This window comes from Phyllobates terribilis, unplaced genomic scaffold (genome assembly GCF_046119375.1).
Source record: "Phyllobates terribilis strain yellow unplaced genomic scaffold, ASM4611937v1 Scaffold_3__8_contigs__length_932513732, whole genome shotgun sequence".
NCBI lineage: Eukaryota > Metazoa > Chordata > Amphibia > Anura > Dendrobatidae > Phyllobates > Phyllobates terribilis.
The window spans coordinates 533,115,507-533,136,747 of record NW_027362763.1 but is presented as its reverse complement, the minus strand read 5'-3'; the positions used below and the strand labels follow the sequence as shown (position 1 = coordinate 533,136,747).

Genomic DNA, 21,241 nt, shown 5'->3' with positions numbered 1-21,241 from the left:
TAAGGTGAAGTAGTGCTTTAAATAAATAAGAATGCATCCCTGATTCAATAAATAAGAATGCATCCCTGATTCCTATATTGTCATAGTGAATATAAGATTAAAGAGATAGCAAGTTCAAGTTAGAGATAACATGTGAAAATTGAATGGAGATCTTATTTACATGATCAAAAATAGCAGAGATATGCAAAATTACATGATACAGTGTATTAGAGTAAGTACAAGCCTCACACCCGAAGCTTTTTACCGACGCGCGTTTGGCCCTTGGCTTTCACGAGGGAAGTGCACACGTGTATATGCATGATATAGTAATTACCTTTTGTAAACATCTGTGCCTCTCACCATTGGATATACACTGCTCAAAAAAATAAAGGGAACACTCAAATAACACATCCTAGATCTGAATGAATGAAATATTCTCATTGAATACTTTGTTCTGTACAAAGTTGAATGTGCTCACTACAAAATCACACAAAAATCATCAATGGAAATCAAATTTATTAACCAATGGAGGCCTGGAGTTGGAGTCACCCCCAAAATTCAAGTGGAAAAACACACTACAGGCTGATCCAACTTTGATGTAATGTCCTTAAAACAAGTCAAAATGAGGCTCAGTATTGTGTGTGGTCTCCACGTGCCTGTATGACCTCCCTACAATGCCTGGGCATGCTCCTGATGCGGTTGCAGATGGTCTCCTGTGGGATCTCCTCCCAGACCTGGACTAAAGCATCTGCCAACTCCTGGACAGTCTGTGGTGCAACGTGACGTTGGTGGATGGAGCGAGACATGATGTCCCAGATGTGCTCAATCGGATTCAGGTCTGGGGAACGGGTGGGCCAGTCCATAGCTTCAATGCCTTCATCTTGCAGGAACTGCTGACACACTCCAGTCACATGAGGTCTGGCATTGTCCTGCATTAGGAGGAACCCAGGGCCAACCGCACCAGCATATGGTCTCACAAGGGGTCTGAGGATCACAGCAAACCTTCTTGCCACAGCTCGCATTGATGTGCCATCCTGGATGAGCTGCACTACCTGAGCAACTTCTGTGGGTTGTAGAGTCCGTCTCATGCTACCATGAGTGTAAAAGCACAACCAACATTCAAAAGTGACCAAAACATCAGCCAGAAAGCATTGGTACTGAGATGTGGTCTGTGGTCCCCACCTGCAGAACCACTCCTTTATTGAGTGGGTCTTGATAATTGCCAATAATTTCCATCTATTGTCTATTCCATTTGCACAGCAGCATGTGAAATTGATTGTCAATCAGTGTTGCTTCCTAAGTGGACAGTTTGATTTCACAGAAGTTTGATTTACTTGGAGTTATATTGTTGTTTAAGTATTCCCTTTATTTTTTTGACCAGTGTATTTACGGATTTTAATTTATTTGTGGAATTTTTTCCCCTCCTTTTTCCCCCGATCATGTTTTTATATACACTTAATAAAGATTATCAGTAATATTTTGAATAAATTTTGGTCATGTATCTTCTTGTAGGCTGATATATTTCAATAAAAGTGGATGTGAATCCATGAAAACTCATGTCCACTGTGCCTTAAATAATGTTGCAGAACTCTGCGGTTTTTACCCATAGATGTCTAGGAAAGCTTAAAAAAAAGGCATCATGTGGAATTGTGATAATACTGCACTAAAAAACTGCATTAAAATTCATAAAAAATATATAAAACAAAAAAGGTGAAAACATATGCAATAGAAATCTGTTCTGTTTATTTGTGCATAGACAACCATGGAAAACATGCAAAAAAAACCTTCATAAGAAATCGCGCAGCTCTACGTCATAGCATGCCATCATGGTGTAGAGCTGCACATCATTTTAAGACAAGATAACAATAAAGAATAAAGAATGTCTATGCCAGTTGTGTTCTAATTACAATCCATATGGTGGTTTGGTAGCATATATGCCTTTGGTAACGCTAGTCATGTGACACTAGGCACTACTCACGAACAAGCCATGAGGATGGGTTGTCAAGAGGTCCGGGGTCTGATACTAAGAGGACTCGTCATAAATAAAAGTTGTAAAGCAAAGGCTTAGTAAGGTCACAGTCTGAAGTCAGAATTCCAGGAAGTAGCAGATCAAGACAAAGGGGCTAGGCAAACGGATGGTCAGACGGCAAGGTCCAAGGTCAGGCAGCAATAGATCAGAGACAGAACACTAAAGAGCAAGGCAAACATGCACCACTGAGCTAAGGCTACAACTGGCAGTAGTCAGAGGCAGACAGCTAGCTAAATAGCCAGAAATCAAGTTACCAGCAAATTCAGAGACAAATCGTTTCCAATGTCCCAGATTGGACGGCTGAGCTGTCTTAACACAATACTGACAGCTCAGCACACCCCTGCCCCAGATTGGACGGTTGAGCTGCCACTCACCACACTGAGTGAAGGAATTCTGACACCACATTGGCAGATATTACATGAGTCCCATCATGTATCTTATGATCATATCGTGAACTAATATAGTTAATGTTAATTATTCATTTATTATTTTGTTTACAGCTAATGATATGACTTTGTTTTATTACAGGAAGTCTTTCTGCTCTTCTGCGATCAAAATGGGGACCTTTGAAAGACAACGAACAAACTATTGGGTTTTATACCAAACAGATTCTGGAAGGTTTGAAGTATCTTCATGATAATCAGATAGTACATCGAGACATTAAGGTCTGTTTTCTTACAGTGCTGAGTATGTATTATTTTGTCTTGTGTAATTGCCATCCTTGGGTGGAGCTGTGCCAAGCACCAGTTGGTTTATTCTCACTGGACCATAAATGGTACAAGAATGGCACAGGTTCTTTATTCATAATGTGTAACCGCACATAAATTTGTGCAAACATGTATGTCATGAACCCAGTTGACTATTAAGCTAATTGTATTATAATTTTTCCCTAGTAAAATATATAACACAGAACCAACTGACTAAAGTCTAATTGTGCACAATTATTGGGAATGAGCGATAATTGGAACTCTCGTTTCTCAATAAGTGTGCAGTGTAAAATGCCTAAATGCTTGTTTGTTGGGTGTAATGATCTATTTCTTTGTTTAAAAGATCATTGTTCTCGGCAGCACATCCTGTGTAAACAGTAACTGTGCTACTGAGAACAATGGCAGCTTATGCACACAGAATGATATATAACAGATTGTTCTGCGCACATTGTAAATATGGTCAAACTACTACTGATCAACAAACAAGTAGCTGATTGGCAGTTGTTCAGTGCTGCAATTCAGGTGGGGCAAACCTACCTTTACTCGAGATGCAAATGTAACTTTTTCTGTCACCTAAGATGAAGTTGTGCAGCACAGTAAGTGAATATCCAAGATGATGTGCTAGCATTATATATTTTGGGTGGATTATCAATCACAACAGTAATACAACAGTCGAGAACTGAAAAATGGCTATACAATTATAGACAAAATTGCAATTTATGATAATTCCATTAGCAATTGAGGATGGAGTGGGGGCAATCCTTTGTAATTGGGGACTTTATTAATGAAAGATTAGCTGTTTAGGGGAGTCCCTTTGTAAATAGTGGAAAAGAAAAATTAGAGGCATAGGGTAAAAGAGGGGGTCGTGCGATGGGAAGGGGAAGTATATACTAACCATTGTCTGCAAATTAAAGGCATATAATTTGCCGGCAGACAGATGACTATGAAATCCAGTCTGCCCTTATATGTTGCAATTTGTCTATTTAATTCTGGAGGATAAAGTTGAGTTTTACATTCACCATAGATCAGGAAAGGCATCTCTTAAACTCTGACTACTTTAACCGCTAAGCAGATGCAGGAGATGAAGGCTTGAATGTGCTTAAGTATATTGGTTATCCATTTGTTCAGGCCTCCCAGGGGCTTTTGGAAACATTGTGTCCTGTTACAGAGTAGATAGAGTAAGATTTAATCAATAATATTGTAATATCAGGCTGGTCATCTTTGTTCAAAAGTTGTTAAAGTTAAGGGTTTGGAAGAAGAGATTAGTGATGAGGTGAAGTTTTTCAGTTGGAAATACCTAAATATCTGAGTGGGGTGCACTTTAGTATTCCTGAGATACAGACAATGGTATTACCCCATATGTAGAAAGGAAGTGAAAAAACCTTAGTGATACCTGCTAAGAACAGTCAGGGAGTCGATGCGTGCCGGAGGAAATATCAGGAAATTTGTACAACTTTTAAGGCCTTGGGCCATAAGTATTAAGTTCAAATAAGCTTCTTAACAAACATGGATGGTCTATCTTTAAAATAGACATAACTGTGTTATTGGAGTATAACACCTTGAACTCCCAGAACAATAAAGGCAGTGTCGAGTACAGATATTGATCATTTTAAAATTGAAATATTAATGGTTATATGGTTTGTTGTCTATTTATAAGACTGTTCACATCTACTTCCACTTGTATGGCAAGCCATAGTGCTCTGCTGGATCTGTCGTTCATTGTTGGCTTGCAATGAGATCCATCATGTTGACAACAAGAATAGCACTGCATGCATCAAATCTGATGGAATTAGCAACAGAAGCTCCAAAAGGAATGTCCAATAGAAATGAGTAAATAGCCTTAATCACGTACGAGATGAATGAATGAGATCAAAATGTTAATTACAAATCTTTTCTCTATTTTAGGGTGATAATGTCTTGATAAACACATATAGTGGGGTGTTGAAAATCTCTGATTTTGGTACATCTAAAAGACTTGCGGGTATCAATCCAAATACAGAAACATTCACTGGTAAGACAAGTGTGCATTATCTGTTAAAAGATATCACTTTTTTTTTGTTCACACGTTCATTATTTGGTCAGTATTTTACATCGGTATTTGTAAGCAAAAATCAGGAGTGAGTGATAAAGTGGTGACGTGTTGCTATTATACTTTTCATCTGATTGTTCCACTCCTGATTTTGGCTTACAAATACTAATGTAAATTACTGACCAAATACTGAACGTGTCCTTAAACTGGGACAGCGGAGAACAGAGCATGCTCCAGGGGTGAGCATGCTCAACGTCCGCCCCATTCATGGTCTATTGCACTGCTGGAAAAAGCTGAGTACAGCACTCAGCTATTTCTTGCAGTCTTCTATTCAATGATTAAAGCAGAGATCGAGCATGCTCACCTCCACTCCATTTGAAAACTGGGTTATGCTGTGTGGTTCCGGAGCCCTGTGCTCGGGATTGTTGAAGGTCCCAATGGTGTGATGCTCATGGATTGGAGGTAACTTGCAATTCTGAGAATAACCCTTTAATGTCATAGTTTATGCCTCTACTATGTTACTTGGGCTTGATTGTATAGTTAATAAATGAACCTATTATTAGGTTCATGTTTGTTCAAGTCATGTTTATTTAACTTGCCTTAAAATATTTACATTTTCAGGATTTGGAGTAAGATAAATAGAAAAAAGTTACCATTGTTACCAGAAATGCATTATCTAATAATACAGATTGCTCTACTGTCACTAACTAGCTGAAAGATTTTGAAATCCTCTGCATGATATTTTCTAAAAGCTGTTCAAAGTCTACAGGAAATTACCTGAAATACTGGCAGTACACACCTAAGGAATTCACAGATAATACATTCAAACAAATGATAAATTGAAGCAAAAAATTCCCCAAATTAAAAATACATTAAACTTTAATTCAAATTGGTTTCAAAGAGAACCTGTCAGCAGGATGTAGCAAATTAAATTACACACATGTTGGTGCTGGGATACCGATTAAAATGATAACTGCGGCGAAGAAATCTGTTTGGATTTGTGCAGAGGATCAGAGCAGAAGTGCCAAAGTGAAGACTTATATCGCCGCTGCTCAAAACATTTTGCTAGTGAAGGCTGTAGGCAGCGCATGCCCAGATTAAAAATAAGAGGGATAACTCGGAGATGAGACTGGCCATGCACCGCTGTTGACATTTTGTTGGAGATAATGATTTTTTTTTTTTTATAGACCACAGCAATTATTGTGCTGGTGCGATATTTAAAGTAGGTGGCAGGTCACTGACAGATCAGTGACCTGTCATTCAAACAGGAGGATGAACAAGGGACCCAAGCACCAAGAAAAAGACCCTGACCACAGGCCCACCCCGATCCACAAAGATATTGTTAAATGAAAACTTCACACAAAGATTACACATAAGCCACCAAACGGATTTCTTCACTGTATGTGTCATTTTAACCCTTTTCTGCCAGAACCTGTTTTCACCTTTATGACCAGGCCAATTTTTACAATTCTGACCAGTATCACTTTGAGGTAATAACTCTGGAACGCTTCAACGGATCCCAGTAATTCTGAGCCTGTTTTTTAGTGACCTATTGTACTTTATGATAGTTGTAAAATTTATTTGATTTGACTTGCATTTATTTCTGAAAATATCGGAAACTTGGCAAAATGTCATAATTTTCAACCTTTAATTTTTAAGCCCTTAAACCAAAGACTTATGTCACACAAAATAGTTAATAAATAACACATGTCTACTTTATCTTTAAAAAATTCTGTTCATGTAATTTTTTTGGTTATGAAGTTAGAAAGATTAAAAGTTAATCAGCAATTCCTAATTTTTCTAACAAAATTTACAAAACCACATCACATCTGAAGTGACTTTGAGGGGCCTATATGACAGAAAATACCCAAAAGTGACACCATTCTAAAAACTGCACCCCATTTTGGAAACTATATCTCTCAATGAGATTATCTAGATGTATGTTGAGCACCTTGAACCCCCAGGTGCTTCACAGAATTTTATAACGTTGAGCCGTGAAAATAAAAAAATACAATTTTTCCCACAAAAAATGTTTTTAGTCCCACATTTTTCATTTTCACAAGGGTAACAGGAGAAAATGGACCATACAATTTGTTTGTCAATTTCTTCAGAGTATGCTGATACCCTATATGTGGTGAAAAACTACTACTTGGGCACAAGGAAGGGCTTGGAAGGGAAGGAGCGCTATTTTAGCTGTAATAGGTTACAGACAAGATGGCACATTTGATGAGCCCCTGACATGCCAAAACAGCAGAAACTCCCACAAGAGACCCCATTTTGGAAACTACACTTCTTAAGGAATTCATATATAGGAGAAGTGAGTATTTTTAGTTTAGTATTTTTAGAAGTGCAATTCACAGACTTGTATAACATTGGGCTGAGAAAATGAAATATTACCATTTTTTCCACTAAAATGTTACTTTGACCCCCAGTTTGTAGTTTTCAAAAGCAGTAATAGGAGAAAATGAACAGTACAATTTGTTACGCAATTTCTCTTGAGTGTGCCAATACCTCATAAGTGGTCGAAAACTACTTTTGAAGCACAGTGCAAAGCTCAGAAGGGAAGGAGTGCCATATTACAGTGCAGAGTTTGCTGTTATGGTTTGCAGTGCCATGACCCACTGGGAGAGCCCTTTAAGTGCCAGAACAGCAAAAAACCCATAAGTGACCCCATTTTACAAATTACACCTCTCAATGAATTCATCCAGGGGTGCAGCGATCATATTGACACCACATGTGTGTCACAGAATTTTTTTCCATTGGGCTTTAAAAAAACTGGTTCTATTTCTACCACAAAAAATAGTTTCATCCCCAGATTTTACATTTTCACAAGGGAAAATGGGTAAAAATGGCACCAAAATGTATCATACAATTTCTGCTGAACATGGCAATCAGGTCTGTGGAGTCGGTAAGCCAAACCTTCTACTCCGACTCCAACTCCTCAATTTCCATGACACCGACTCCGACTCCACAACTCTGACTCCCTCATACACGGCTCATATTTAAGTGATAAATTTACTGTAGCACAGATTCATCTCTGCTAAAAGTCTAGACCCTTATATCAGGAATAGAACAGACATTTATAGGACAATTCATAACTTTTCCAAATTCTTATGGAAACATTTCCAGCACATCTTGCAATGAACTACTGTACCCAATTTATTATATATTTTAGGAGTAGGAGTCAGTCCATTTTATACCATCTCCGACTCCAACTCCTCCAAAATGGGTACCGACTCCACGACTCCGACTCCACAGCCCTGATGGCAATAACCCATATATGTATGTCCAGTACTGCTTAGCCACACGGAAAGGAGGGAAGGAGCGCTATTTGACGCTTGGAAAATAAATTGTAGAATAGTTTGCGGACCACATATACAGAGCCCCTTAGTGCCAGAAGAGCAGAATCCCCCCTCAAGTGATACCGTTTTGGAAATTACACCCATATGGGAATTTATCTACAGGTGTAGTGACTCCATGGGTGTTTTCCAGAAAAAAGCGGTAACGGATGTTGCCGAGTGAAAATTGCAAATCTTCCATTATAGTGCCAAGTACGTTGTTATGCCCAGTACATTGTAGTGCCCATACATTGTGCCCAACTTCTGCTTCTGGAGACACGCACCTCTCAAATTAGGCGGGCTCTCATTGCTATAGAAATGCTCAACATGTGGAATCTAAATGTGGTTTAGGCACACTGGGGCTAAAAAGGGAAGGGGGCATTTTAATTTGGGAGTGCAGAATTTGCTGGATTTCTTTGTGGGAGCGAGGAGCCATGGTGCTTTTCCAGAGCTCTTGTGCTACCAGTAATGTGTAAGCCCCCTATATTTCCGATAACAGGTGATGGACCTGAAAGGGAACTTTTTGTGAGAGTTGAAGCTTTTATTGGGAACATTTTACATAATATTTTGGATTACATTTATCCTGTGCTCTAAACTGAGCACTTACATTGGGGTTTCCCTCTAATCTCCGAGTGACGGGATTCGTATGAAATCCCCATAGTATCCATTCACTATAATGAGGCAGCAGAGTTACCCTGACTCCTTCTGGCCTCTGTTCAGCGTTGTCCTTCTTTTCAAAAGTGCACAAAACCGTGTCCGACGGCCCTTTTATGCATGCCTAAAAGACAGACACCGCCGGATCATAGTCTAACAGCGTCCACAGTGCCTACATCTACCTCATTATAGGGAATCTTCCGCCGGGGGTTCTGTCTGAATCATGTATTTCACAGATTTACACTTAAACCCCAGTGTAAGCGCTCAGCATAGAGCGCAGGATAATTGTGCATCGAGCCTTACTGCAATCTTTGAGAGGCAGAATGAACAAATCAATAACAGGTGAAGAATTGATTTTATTTATTTTTAATGCCATTCCTCGTGCTGTATAAATGATTAGACGACTTTATTCTTCAGGTCAGTGCGATTACAGCGATACCAGATTTATATTGGATTTTTCTGTTTTGGCAGCTGTCACAAACAAAATAAAAAAATAAAGTGTTTGCATTGCCATATTTGAGAGCTATAATTTTTCCATATTTCTGCCGACAGTCATGTGAGGGCTTGTTGTTTGCGAGATGAGTTGACGTTTTATTGATACCATTTTCGAGCATATAACATTTTTTGATTGCTTTCTATTCAGATTTTGGGGGAAGCAGAATGAACAAAAACCAGCAATTCAGGAATTGTTTTTTGAGTTTTTTTTTTTAATGCCGTTCACAGTGTGGTAAAAATAAGGCAGCTCTATTCTTCGGGTCAGTACAATTACAGAGATACTACATTTACATCATTTTTATGTTTTGTTGCTTTTACACAATAAAAATGACGTACAATACAAAGTTATATTGTGGTACCGTGTTAGCCAGAAAAATCGATGTAAATACTTTTATGTCCAAAAATGACAAAAGTATTCTCGGAATGATATCTTTATTGGCTAACCAGAAAAAAAATAACGTATTTGCAAGCTTTCAGAGCACAGGGGCTCCTTCTTCAGGCGATTTTACAAATTAATTGATAAGACAAAAGGCGCAACATTTAAGAGATGTTACAGCAAGACATTTGTTCATGAGGTGTAAGGAGTGATGACTCCTAATGATAAGTCAAGGAGATCAAATTAGGGTTTTTAGTTGCAAATGGAGAGTCTGTGGGAATGTTTAATTATCTGGAGACCATCGGGTGGAGGTGTGAATTGAATCCATGTATTAAACATTCCCACCGACTCTCCATTTGCAATCGTAAAGGGTGTGAATTCCTAAAAGTTGTGGGTCCCTCGCATATCACTTTCCTCCTTATAGTGCTATATAAAGAAAACCCAGAATTTTATCTTAGCAAGTGACCCATTTTCTGCATTGGGGACCAGGCTGCAGAACAAAAAAGTTATTTTGCAATTCACAAATGTCAGATGCCTTTCATCATTAGATTTCTGTTTGTGCAAAAACAGCAAGAACACATTCTTGGCACTAATTAATTTCTAAAGTTCCTAAGTATTTATAAATAGGTTTATTCTCCTATTCATACTAATGTTTTTGGCTGAGAGGTTTCATACTCCATTTACCTTGTATAAATGAATCAATCTTACTTTTCAGGCACTCTTCAGTACATGGCTCCAGAAATAATAGATCAAGGACCAAGGGGATATGGGAAACCTGCAGACATTTGGTCCTTAGGCTGCACAGTAATAGAAATGGCTACAGGGAAGCCTCCTTTTTATGAGCTAGGGGAACCACAAGCTGCCATGTTTAAAGTAAGTGCAATGTACATTTCTAACTATATACAAATGTGAAAAATATCCTAAATATATTTTAGAATGAAGACTTTTAAACTAAACAAAGTAATTGCTTTCTCTTATTAATATAAACTTTCTTTTGTATTTTGCGCCAATTTGAGGTTTCTCCATGGATGTCTTAAATATGTGGGCGAATGTATTTGTATTTGTACTGTAATTGTGTTACTTCTGTTTTACTTTGATATCAGGAAAGAATAAATATCTGGTCTAAACAAAATATATTTATATAAAATGTATATCTGTCCCTGGCATAGCCACGGCAATCAGAAAAAAAGTTTAAACTACAAAGTTAAAGGGAACCTGTCAGTACAAAATGACATTCAAGTCAAGCACAAATGCTCGGTGCACCCTTAGGTTAAGTGCCCACGTAGCGTTTTTGCGGCGTTTTTACGGCTGCGAAAACGCTTATAAAACAGTCTGCCATGCAAAGCAATGTGAATTCGGATGTGCTGTGCACATGATGCGCTAATTTGCGCGCCGAATTCGCATTACGTTGCAAAACGCAGCATGACCATTTCTACCGCGATTACGCTGCAAATTCACGGCCATTGAGGAACATTGAAACGCAGCAAACCCGCAGGTATATGTGGATTTGCTGTGTTTCAATTAAATTCAATGGCCTCGAATTTGCAGCGTAATCGCAGAGCGTGTGGTACCCGGGATGAAGAGGAGACTACAACTCCTCTTCTTCCCGGCTACCACGTGGTGAAAAAAAGAAATAAAAAAGTTAAAAAGAAACAAAACCTGTATACTCACCTCTCCGGCGGCCCCCGGTCTGCTCCCGGCCACGTCCTCTCTGCTTGGCGTCCCGCAGTGTACTGTCAGGACCTGCGGTGACGTCATTTAGTCACCTGATGGTCACGCAACCGCTGACGTCGGCGGTCAGGTCCTGACCGTACACTGTGGGACGCCAAGCAGAGAGGACGTGGCCGGGAGCAGACCAGGGGCCGCCGGAGAGGTGAATATACAGGTTTTGTTTATTTTTAAAGTTTTAATTTTTTTTTTTTTTTTACTATAGATGCTGCATTTAAAGGATCAGTTGTTCACGCATTATAAATCCATGCCGGTTGCATGGATTTATATTGTGTGACCAACTTGTCAAGCACTTTTCCATGTGATGCTCAAAATCGCTTGGAATACTGCTTGAAAAAACGCATGTGAAAATGCATGTAAAAACACTTCTCTCTGGCAGAAAAAACGCATGTAAATCTGCATGTGTTTTTTTCTGCCAGAGAGAGGCAAAAACGCTCTGCATCAAATCTGCTACGTGGGCACATAGCCTAAGTGTGGTCAAGCAGTTCAGTGCATCTTCCCACTTGTTTTTCATCTATCTCTGCTCCCTTATCATTTCTGTAAAGCCAAAGCAGTCAATCAAGGAAGAGGAGGGCGGAGATAGATGCAAAACCTGTAGATGTGAAGGTTAACTGAACTGTTTGGCCACGCCAAGGCTGCATTAAGTGTCTGTGAATTTAACACCCATTTTGTGTTGACAGACGCCTTTTAAACTCTATAATTAATAAAACAACTTTAATAAGGATCCCTTAATAATGAATTGCATATTACTGTATATGTAGCTCTATCTGACCTTTTAATTTATTGCATCATTTTCCTATATAGGTCGGTATGTTTAAAATTCATCCAGAGATCCCAGAATCTATGTCGGCAGAGGCCAAGGCCTTCCTTTTGAAGTGTTTTGAGCCTGACCCTGTGAAACGTGCTACTGCTCCTGAGCTGCTCATGGATGATTTCTTGAGGGTTTCAATGAAAAAACGGAGGTCCAATCTCAAACTGTCAGGTAATCTACAAACCTCATGAAAATACAGCTCATGAAGCAGATAATATCTCCTGTGATAAGCAAACCAATGCTCTATTATTTATTTATTTTCCTCACTTATATAGCGCCATTACTTCAACAGCACTTTACAGACATCATCATCACTGTCCCCATTGAAACTCCTATTATATCAGTATGTCTTTGGAGTGTGGGAATAAGCCAGAGGAAACCCACGCGAAAACGGGGAGAACATACAAACTCTTTACAGATGTTCTCTTCGGTGGGAAGTGAACCCAGGACCCCTGAGCTATAAAGCGACCACTGAGACATGATTTATCAAAATAATTGAGTTTATAATTAAAGAGGTACAGTTAGATTTAGTGATGCTCCTCAATTCCCTACTTCAGAGTTGCTTCCTCTATTCAATTCTATAAACATTCATCAATGTAAATGTATGACTACCCCAATATGCTTAAGGAGTTTATAAAGGGGGTACTCTTTACTTGAAATGGTAAACTGTGCTGCCTTATCCCTCTATCATCAATCTTGTATATGGGCATATGATAAAAGGCAGAGGCTTGTTAGGATGATTGCAAATACACACCCAAAATGGAACTTGTGGGAAGTTATAACTATGATTAAATAAGTATTCCAGTTTTGTAAAATAAATGATTCTGAGTGTTTTCAGGTCTTGTGATGGATATATCGTTGCAGGACTGAGTCCAGGGGCAGTATTCATTAGAATTAAGGCCCCGATTCATTAAGACTGGCATTTAATACCCTCGTCTTAATGAGAGGCGTGCAGGAGTAAGATGCGCCGAATTCATCAGGAGGTATACTCCACTTATTAAATTCAGCACATCATGTGAGTGGTGTGCACCTTGCCAGAAACGCGAGGTTTAAGAGACTGTGACACTTTTGCTGAATTTGAAGGGCAGGCATAGCCATACCCTGCCGCTTTCCAAGCCCCGTGCACTTTGGCAGAGCTGCTTCAGACTGGCGTGAAAACACTAAAAGTCGCTACATTTTTGCTGAACTCCATGTTTTGCAACAGTTTTCTTGCGGTAACACTTAGATCTATCTGCTCCAATGACTTCTAATGAGCCATCCTATGGGAACCAAGGTTAAGCGAGCTGCCTTGTCATTGACAATTAGAGGAATACACAATCATGTAAGCATACTGTATATGGCAAATCAACTAGGAAAATCTACAACTAACCAGCTTATGGGAGAGGTGAACAGAGTACCTTCTTTTGGAAGCTATAATATTAACTAACTGCAATGCAAGAGCCTGAGTGATGGAAGGAAGCACACATTAAAGTGGCCACAGGCATTGGATAAATGTCTACTGACCTCGCCAATATTAGATGAATAAGGCAACTGTCCAATATACACTACCGTTCAAAAGTTTGGGGTCACCCAGACAATTTTGTATTTTCAATGAAAACTCATACTTTTATTTATCAAATGAGTTTCAAAATGAATAGAAAATATAGTCCAGACATTGACCAGGTTAGAAATAATGATTTTTATTTGAAAGAATAATTTTCTCCTTCAAACTTGGCTTTCGTCAAAGAATGCTCCCTTTGCAGCAATTACATCATTGCAGACCTTTGGCATTCTAGCTGTTAATTTGCTGAGGTAATCTTCAGAAATTTCACCCCTTGCTTCCTGAAGCCCCTCCCACAAGTTGGATTGGCTTGATGGGCACTTTTTGCTTACCATACGGTCAAGCTGCTCCCACAACAGCTCAATGGGGTTGAGATCTGGTGACTGCGCTGGCCACTCCATTACAGATAGAATACAAGCTGCCTGCTTCTCCCCTAAATAGTTCATGCATAATTTGGAGGTGTGCTTTGGGTCATTGTCCTGTTGTAGGATGAAATTGGCTCCAATCAAGCGCTGTCCACAGGGTATGGCATGGCGTTGCAAAATGGAATGATAGCCTTCCTTATTCAAAATCCATTTACCTTGTACAAATCTCCCACTTTACCAGCACCAAAGCAACGCCAGACCATCACATTACCTCCACCATGCTTGACAGATGGCGTCAGGCACTCTTCCAGCATCTTTTCTGTTCTGCATCTCACAAATGTTCTTCTGTGTGATCCAAACACCTCAAACTTTGATTCGTCTGTCCATAAAACTTTTTTCCAATCTTCCTCTGTCCAATGTCTGTGTTCTTTTGCCCATATTAATCTTTTCCTTTTATTAGCCAGTCTCAGATATGGCTTTTTCTTTGCCACTTTGCCCTGAAGGCCATCATCCCGGAGTCGCCGCTTCACTGTAGACGTTGACACTGGCGTTTTGCGTGTACTATTTAATGAAGCTGCCAGTTGAGGAGCTGTGAGGCGTCGATTTCTCAAACTAGAGACTCAAATGTACTTGTCTTGTTGCTCAGTTGTGCAGCGGGGCCTCCCACTTCTCTTTCTACTCTGGTTAGAGCCTGTTTGTGCTCTCCTCTGAAAGGAGTAGTACACACCGTTGCAGGTGATCTTCAGTTTCTTGGCAATTTCTCACATGGAATAGCCTTCATTTCTAAGAATAAGAATAGACTGTCGAGTTTCACATGAAAATTCTCTTTTTCTGGCCATTTTGAGTGTTTCATAGAACAGACAAATGTAATGCTCCAGATTCTCAACTAGCTCAAAGGAAGGTCAGTTTTATAGCTTCTTGAATCAGCCAAACCATTTTCAGCTGGGCTAACATACTTGTGCAAGGGTTTATTAGGGTTTTCTAAACATCCATTAGCCTTCTTACACAGTTAGCAAACACAATGTACCGTTAAAACACTGGAGTGGTGGTTGTTGGAAATGGGCCTCTATACACCTATGTAGATATTGCAATAAAAACAAGACGTTAGCAGCTAGAATAATCATTTACCACATTAACAATGTATAGAGCATATTTCTAATTCATTTAATGTTCGCTTCATTGAAAAAAAAAATGTGATTTTCTTTCAAAAATAATGAAATTTCTAAATGACCCCAAACTTTTGAACGGTAATGTATGTGGGTCTCCCAAACTCTCCCATTAAACCAGATGTCCTAGAAAGAAGCATTGAGTATATTGGACTTCATTACTCTTTTCATCTAAGATAATCTGCAGTTTATTCTTTTTTTCTCTCATTGAAGAAAAGCTGTAGTCTGTCTGACAGATATCATAACACTTAACATGTATGTGAGCACTACTAAATGTTATGTGCCCTATAGGTTTGTCTGTAATGTCTACATTGATATGACTATCTCAACCATATATTGTCCCCACACTGGATACACAGGATGCCTTTTACAGCCAGCTGAACATACCTCCACAATAATTAATATAGGATCATATTGCAATAGGTTCTTGAGTTCTGATTAATATGGACAACTTATATCACTTAATTACCAAATAAACAATTTGTTTGTTACATAATCTAACAATATTAATGTTTTAATCTTTCATTATATCTTCTCTCCTTACAGTCCTTTCTCCTGGATCAAATGGTAAGACTTTGCTCCAATAGACTTCACTATACCTATGGGTTTAATTAATAAAAACTGCCATTGCATTTATTGTTTTATAAATAAAATACACAATTATTATTAACAATAAGTCCTTCATTCTGATCAATGAAAAAATAAGGAAATAAAAAAGGATAGTGACAGGCACAGTGTAAGGCTGTGTGCCCACTATGCGTTTTCTAAGCATTTCCGCAGCGGCAATTCCGCCTCGGAAACGCTTAAACGCTTGGTAGAAGGTCTTCAATGTTCCCCAATGATAATCCGCTTGTACTGTGCACATGCTGTGGAAATTTCCGCTGCGGATTATCATTGTGCAAAAATCCGCAGCACTACCATTTATTTTGCAGAATCTGTTTTAGCCGCCAATGTCTTGCATTGAACCGCATGACTACACGTGCACATGCGGATATCAGGCGGTTCAATGTGCGGATGGTACCTGAGTCTAGAGAAGAGGAGACTCTCCTCCGGACCCGGGTACCATAGAACCTGTAGTTAAAAAAGAAAATAAGAAAAACCCTTATACTCACCTTTCCGGTGCCCCCCCGGTCTCCTCTGAGCGACGCTGCTGTCTCCTTGGCTTCCGGCGGTGGTCTGCAAGGAACTTCCGTGATGTCATTTAGTCATGTGACGGTCACGCGACCGCTGAAGTCAACAGTCAGGTGATGGTCGCGTGACCATCACATGACTAAATGACGTCATGGAAGGTCCTTTTTAGAGCACCGGAATCCGCCGAAGATACCGGACGCATCACTGAGGAGACGGGGCCATCTGAAGGTGAGTATAATGTTTTTATGTTTTGTTTTTTTACTATTGATTCAGCATTTGCGGCATTGTAACTTGGTCACACTATATAAATCCATGCCATTTTGCATGGATTTATATAGTGTGACCAAGTTGTCAAGACTTTTCCAAGTGATGCTAAAATCGCTTGGAAAGCGCTTGACACCTCGCATGCGAAATCACATGTTCAAAACGCTTTACTTATGCTTCTACCTGGCAGAAAAAACGCAAGTACAATCCGCATGCATTTTTTTCTGCCAGGGAGATGCAGAAACGCTCAGGAAAAATCCGGAGCATTTCTGCATCGTGGGCACATAGCCTTAAGGGGATTGAGTAAACTTATTTGATATGTATTGCTATTCTCCATACTGTATATGTACAACCGAGTATGCACTGAATAAGAGCAGAGAACTGTCTTAAGGGTATGCCCTCACGTTTAGCAGATTTTTCTGCTGGAATGGGTGAAAAACCCTATAAAGACACTGAAAGAACTGACATGCTGCAGATTTGAAAAAACACTTTGATGGTTCAAGTCTGTAAGGAAAAACACAAGAAGCATGTGCATGAGATTTCAAAAATATCATGCACTTTGCTGGTACTGTAAAACTCTGCGATTTTTCCACAGCAAAAACTCAATGTGTGAACAAGCCCTAACTCTCGCTTGTAGCTACTTCTGTAAACCTAATGGCTAAATAAAAGTGCAATATCAAGTAATGTTGGTTCTAATCCAGAAATCTTACATTGCTTGTTTCTTTAACAACCGGAGTCCTGAAGAAATGACAATCAGTGGTTTTAAATATTGTAATATAGATCTAATGGACTTTTCCAACTGTACAGTCATTGTTCATATACTGACATTATCTAATGAAAATTCAATCATAGAAATTCTTATTGAAAATGTAAATGTCCAATGAGCAACACTTAGCGACAGCACCAACAACCAAGTTTTATAGAGTCATGAACAGTTTTAATCAGCCATAAATAATATATTTTTGTGCATGGACTGGTCAACAATTTATAAAAATTAGCTAGAAATGAAAAAATGGTGACAATTTTGTTGCATATAAATTGGCCTTTTAGACAGGTTTAACACATAAACATCTACTGGCAGTCCAAACAGATTTTAGAATTTAAAGCTGAGCAGTACACCTTCCCACCTGCTGGTTTTCCTTCTAGCTCCATCCTCCCTCTTCTTTGAGGCTTCATAGAGCCAGAGAAGGGTGGAGATTGATAGAAAACAAGTAGGATGGAAGGTGCTGTTAAATGTTTGGCCACGCCTGGTATTGCAGTATATAGTATAAGTAATTAAATGATTGCTAAGAGGACTAAAACTTAAAGGGGTATTACACCTACTACATATTGGGATAGGATCTTGGAGATGGGAATGCACATTTATAAAGTAAAAAATAAAAAAAAATGAAAGATATATATGAAAATTCCTTTCACCCTTTTTTCCCCCCATTAAAACTAAAGAAATAAAAATATAAAAAAAAAAAACCTTTTTAGTATCGCCACATCCATAAAGATCCCAATTTCTCAAAATGTAAAATTAATTAACTTGATCGGTAAAGTTCATAAAAATAAAAAACTGAAACGCTAGAATTTCTGTTTTACAGTCGCCGCAAAAAAAATTCAATAAGAAATGTTCAAAACATCTTATCTATCCCAAAATTGTATCAATAAAGATGTTAGCTCACCACACAAAAAACAAGCTCTCACACAGCTCCATCTATTAAAAATTGAAATCTTATGGGTCTTGGAAAATTATGACACAAGCTAATTTTTTTTATATATTTACAAATTTCCCAATTTTTTTCAACAGTTAAAAAAAAATCTTCACGTTTGGAATTGTAATCATACTGACCTGGAGAATCATAATGGCAGCTCATTTTTACAGCATAATAAGTACCATAATAATAAAACAATTGTGTTTCACAATTGCATTGTTGTCACCGTACTTGGATTTTTTTTTTCCATTTTCCAGTACATTTGAATAGTAAAATGAATGGTGTCATTCAAAACTGCAACTTGTCCAGCAAAAATAGACCTTGTAAAGCTATATCGCCGGTCGAATAAAAACGTTATGACTCTTGGAAGAGCAAGAGGAACAAATACAAGTGCAAAAATGGAAATGGTCAGGAAGGGGTTAAAAAGCCACGGGACATGTGACCCAAGCAGAAAAGTTGACCAAAATACCCTTTTTCACTGGCTATACAAATATATATAGTAATCAAGTACAGCCAATATTCTATATAAAAACTAGAAGACTAAGTGGACTATCATGCAATAAAGCAAGACACCTAACATACAAAAAATAAATTATATCACCATGAGGTATGGCAGATTGTAAACCACTAAAAAAAAGTGCCAAATATACATGAAATATTGGCCAAATCAACTATTCAACAATCAACCAGTAATTAGGTAGGGCACAAAACTGGCCCCAATATTGAGAAATTCCAGGGTTTTATTTTCAAGAATTAGAAAAGTAACCTAAAAATGTTTCCAATTCTGACAAAATGCAGTGATGCTTGAAAGTATATGAACCCTTCAGAATTGTCCATATTTCTGTATAGGTTTATTATAAAACTAGATCAGATTTTCACGCAGATCCTAAAAGTAAAGAGAACCAAATCAAACAAATGTGTAAACAATCTTAGTCTTTTTTTAAACTGCGTGGCAAAAGTATGTGAACCTTTGCTTTCAGCATTTGGTGTGACTACCTTGTGCAGCAATAACTACATCTAAACGTTTCTGGCAATTGTTGATTAGTTCTTCACATTGGCTTGGAGGAGTTTTTTGGCCTATTCCTCCCTACAAACAGCTTCACCTCTGTTATGTTAGTGTTTTTTCCCCATGAACTGTGCGTTTCAGGTCCTTAAACTACATTTCTATAGGATTAACGTCAGAACTTTGACTTGGACTTTCCAAAAATGTAACTTTAACTCTATTTTTCTTTAATTATTCTTTTGTAGAACAACTTGTGTGATTTGGGTCGTTGTCTTGCTGTATTATCCATGTTCTCCTGAGATTCAGCTCATAGACTGATGTACTGACATTTTCCTATAGAATTTGCTTCTATAATTCAGAATTCATTGTTCCAGAAATGATGGCAAGCCGCCCTGACCTAGATGTAGCAAAACAAGCCCAAACCATTATACTACCACCACTGTTTCGTAGATGGCATGAGGTTTTTATAGCAGTAATGCAGTGTTTTGTTTTTCTTTCTCTAAACATAATGCTTCTCACTTGCCGAGAACCTGTCTGCATGATATTGTAATGTAAAGTAAAAACATGGCTGTAATGGCGTTGTAACGCAGATTAAGTTGATACATTTAGTGAAGAAATCCGCTTTGTTGGTCTTTTTTTAATCATCATCTGAAGTTTTCTGCGAATTAGATTTCAGTGTACAAGGGCTTGACTATACACTAGGTCTTCTTCCCCATGACTGTGATTCCCGACCCCTCCGAATGCCTCCAGTTTTTTAATGAAATGCCTATCTTCTGTTTGAAATCTCAGCAGTGACCTATCATTCCAAGACTGGTGGCAGGTGGAGGAGCCCGGGAATCACAGACACGGTGTACAGTCCAGCCCCTGTGCTCCAAAATCTAATTAGCAGAAAACTTTAGAGGACTAAAAAACTACAAAGTGGATTTCTTCACCAAAAGTATCAATTTAATCTGTACTACAGCGCCATTACACCCATGTTTTTACATTACAAAATCGTGCCATCAGGTTCTCTTTAAACAAAAAAGCTCTATGTTGGTCTCATCCATCCACAAAACATTGATGCAATAGCCCTCTGGATTGTGCAAGTGACATTTAGCAAACTGCAGATGGGCAGCAATGTTTTTTAACCACTTCGCACCAGAGCCTGTTTTTGCCTTCGTGACCGGGCCAATTTTTTCAATTCTGACCAGTGTCACTTTATGAAGTAATTAATCTGGAACGCTTCAACGGATCCCCCTGATTCTGAGATTGTTTTTCGTGACATATTGTACTTCATGATAGTGGTAAAATTTCTTCGATATCACTTGCGTTTATTTGTGAAAAAATCGGAAATTGGCGAAAATTTTGCAATTTTCTAACTTTGAATTTTCATGCCCTTAAATCAGAGAGATATGTCACACAAAATAGTTAATAAATAACATTTCCCACATGTCTACTTTACATCAGCAAAATTTTGGAACCAAAATTTTTTTTTGTTGGGAGCTATAAGGGTTAAAAGTTGACCAGCGATTTCTCATTTTTCCAACAAATTTACTAAAACATTTTTTTAGGGACCACATCATATTTGAAGTCACTTTGAGGGGTCTTTATGACAGAAAATACCCAAAAGTGACACCATTCTAAAAACGGCACCCCTCAAGGTGCTCAAAACCACATTCAAGAACTTTATTAACCCTTCAGGTGCTTCACAGGAATTTTTGGAATGTGGAAGAAAAAAATGAACATTTAACTTTTTTCACAAAAATGTTACTTTAGACCCAATTTTTTTATTTCCGCGGGGTTAACAGGAAAAAATGGACCACAACATTTTTTGTGCAATTTCTCTTGAGCGCGCTGATACCCCATATGTGAGGGAAAACCACTGTTTGGGCGCACTGCAGGGTTCGGAAGGGAAGGAGCGCCATTAGACTTTTTGAATGTAAAATTTGT

The 21,241-nt window shown here is 38.5% G+C and overlaps 1 protein-coding gene across 2 annotated transcripts in view; it reads left to right on the top strand.

Moving 5' to 3' along the window:
• The window catches only part of MAP3K5 (mitogen-activated protein kinase kinase kinase 5), a 269,310-nt gene that overhangs the window by 201,369 nt on the left and 46,700 nt on the right, over window positions 1–21,241 (top strand). For both annotated transcript variants that reach the window (XM_073671312.1, XM_073671313.1), the window contains exons 17-21: window positions 2,537–2,673; window positions 4,621–4,726; window positions 10,323–10,480; window positions 12,140–12,317; window positions 15,764–15,784. In XM_073671312.1, the coding sequence (XP_073527413.1) occupies window positions 2,537–2,673; window positions 4,621–4,726; window positions 10,323–10,480; window positions 12,140–12,317; window positions 15,764–15,784 (600 nt within the window). The remainder of the gene's footprint in view (window positions 1–2,536; window positions 2,674–4,620; window positions 4,727–10,322; window positions 10,481–12,139; window positions 12,318–15,763; window positions 15,785–21,241) is intronic.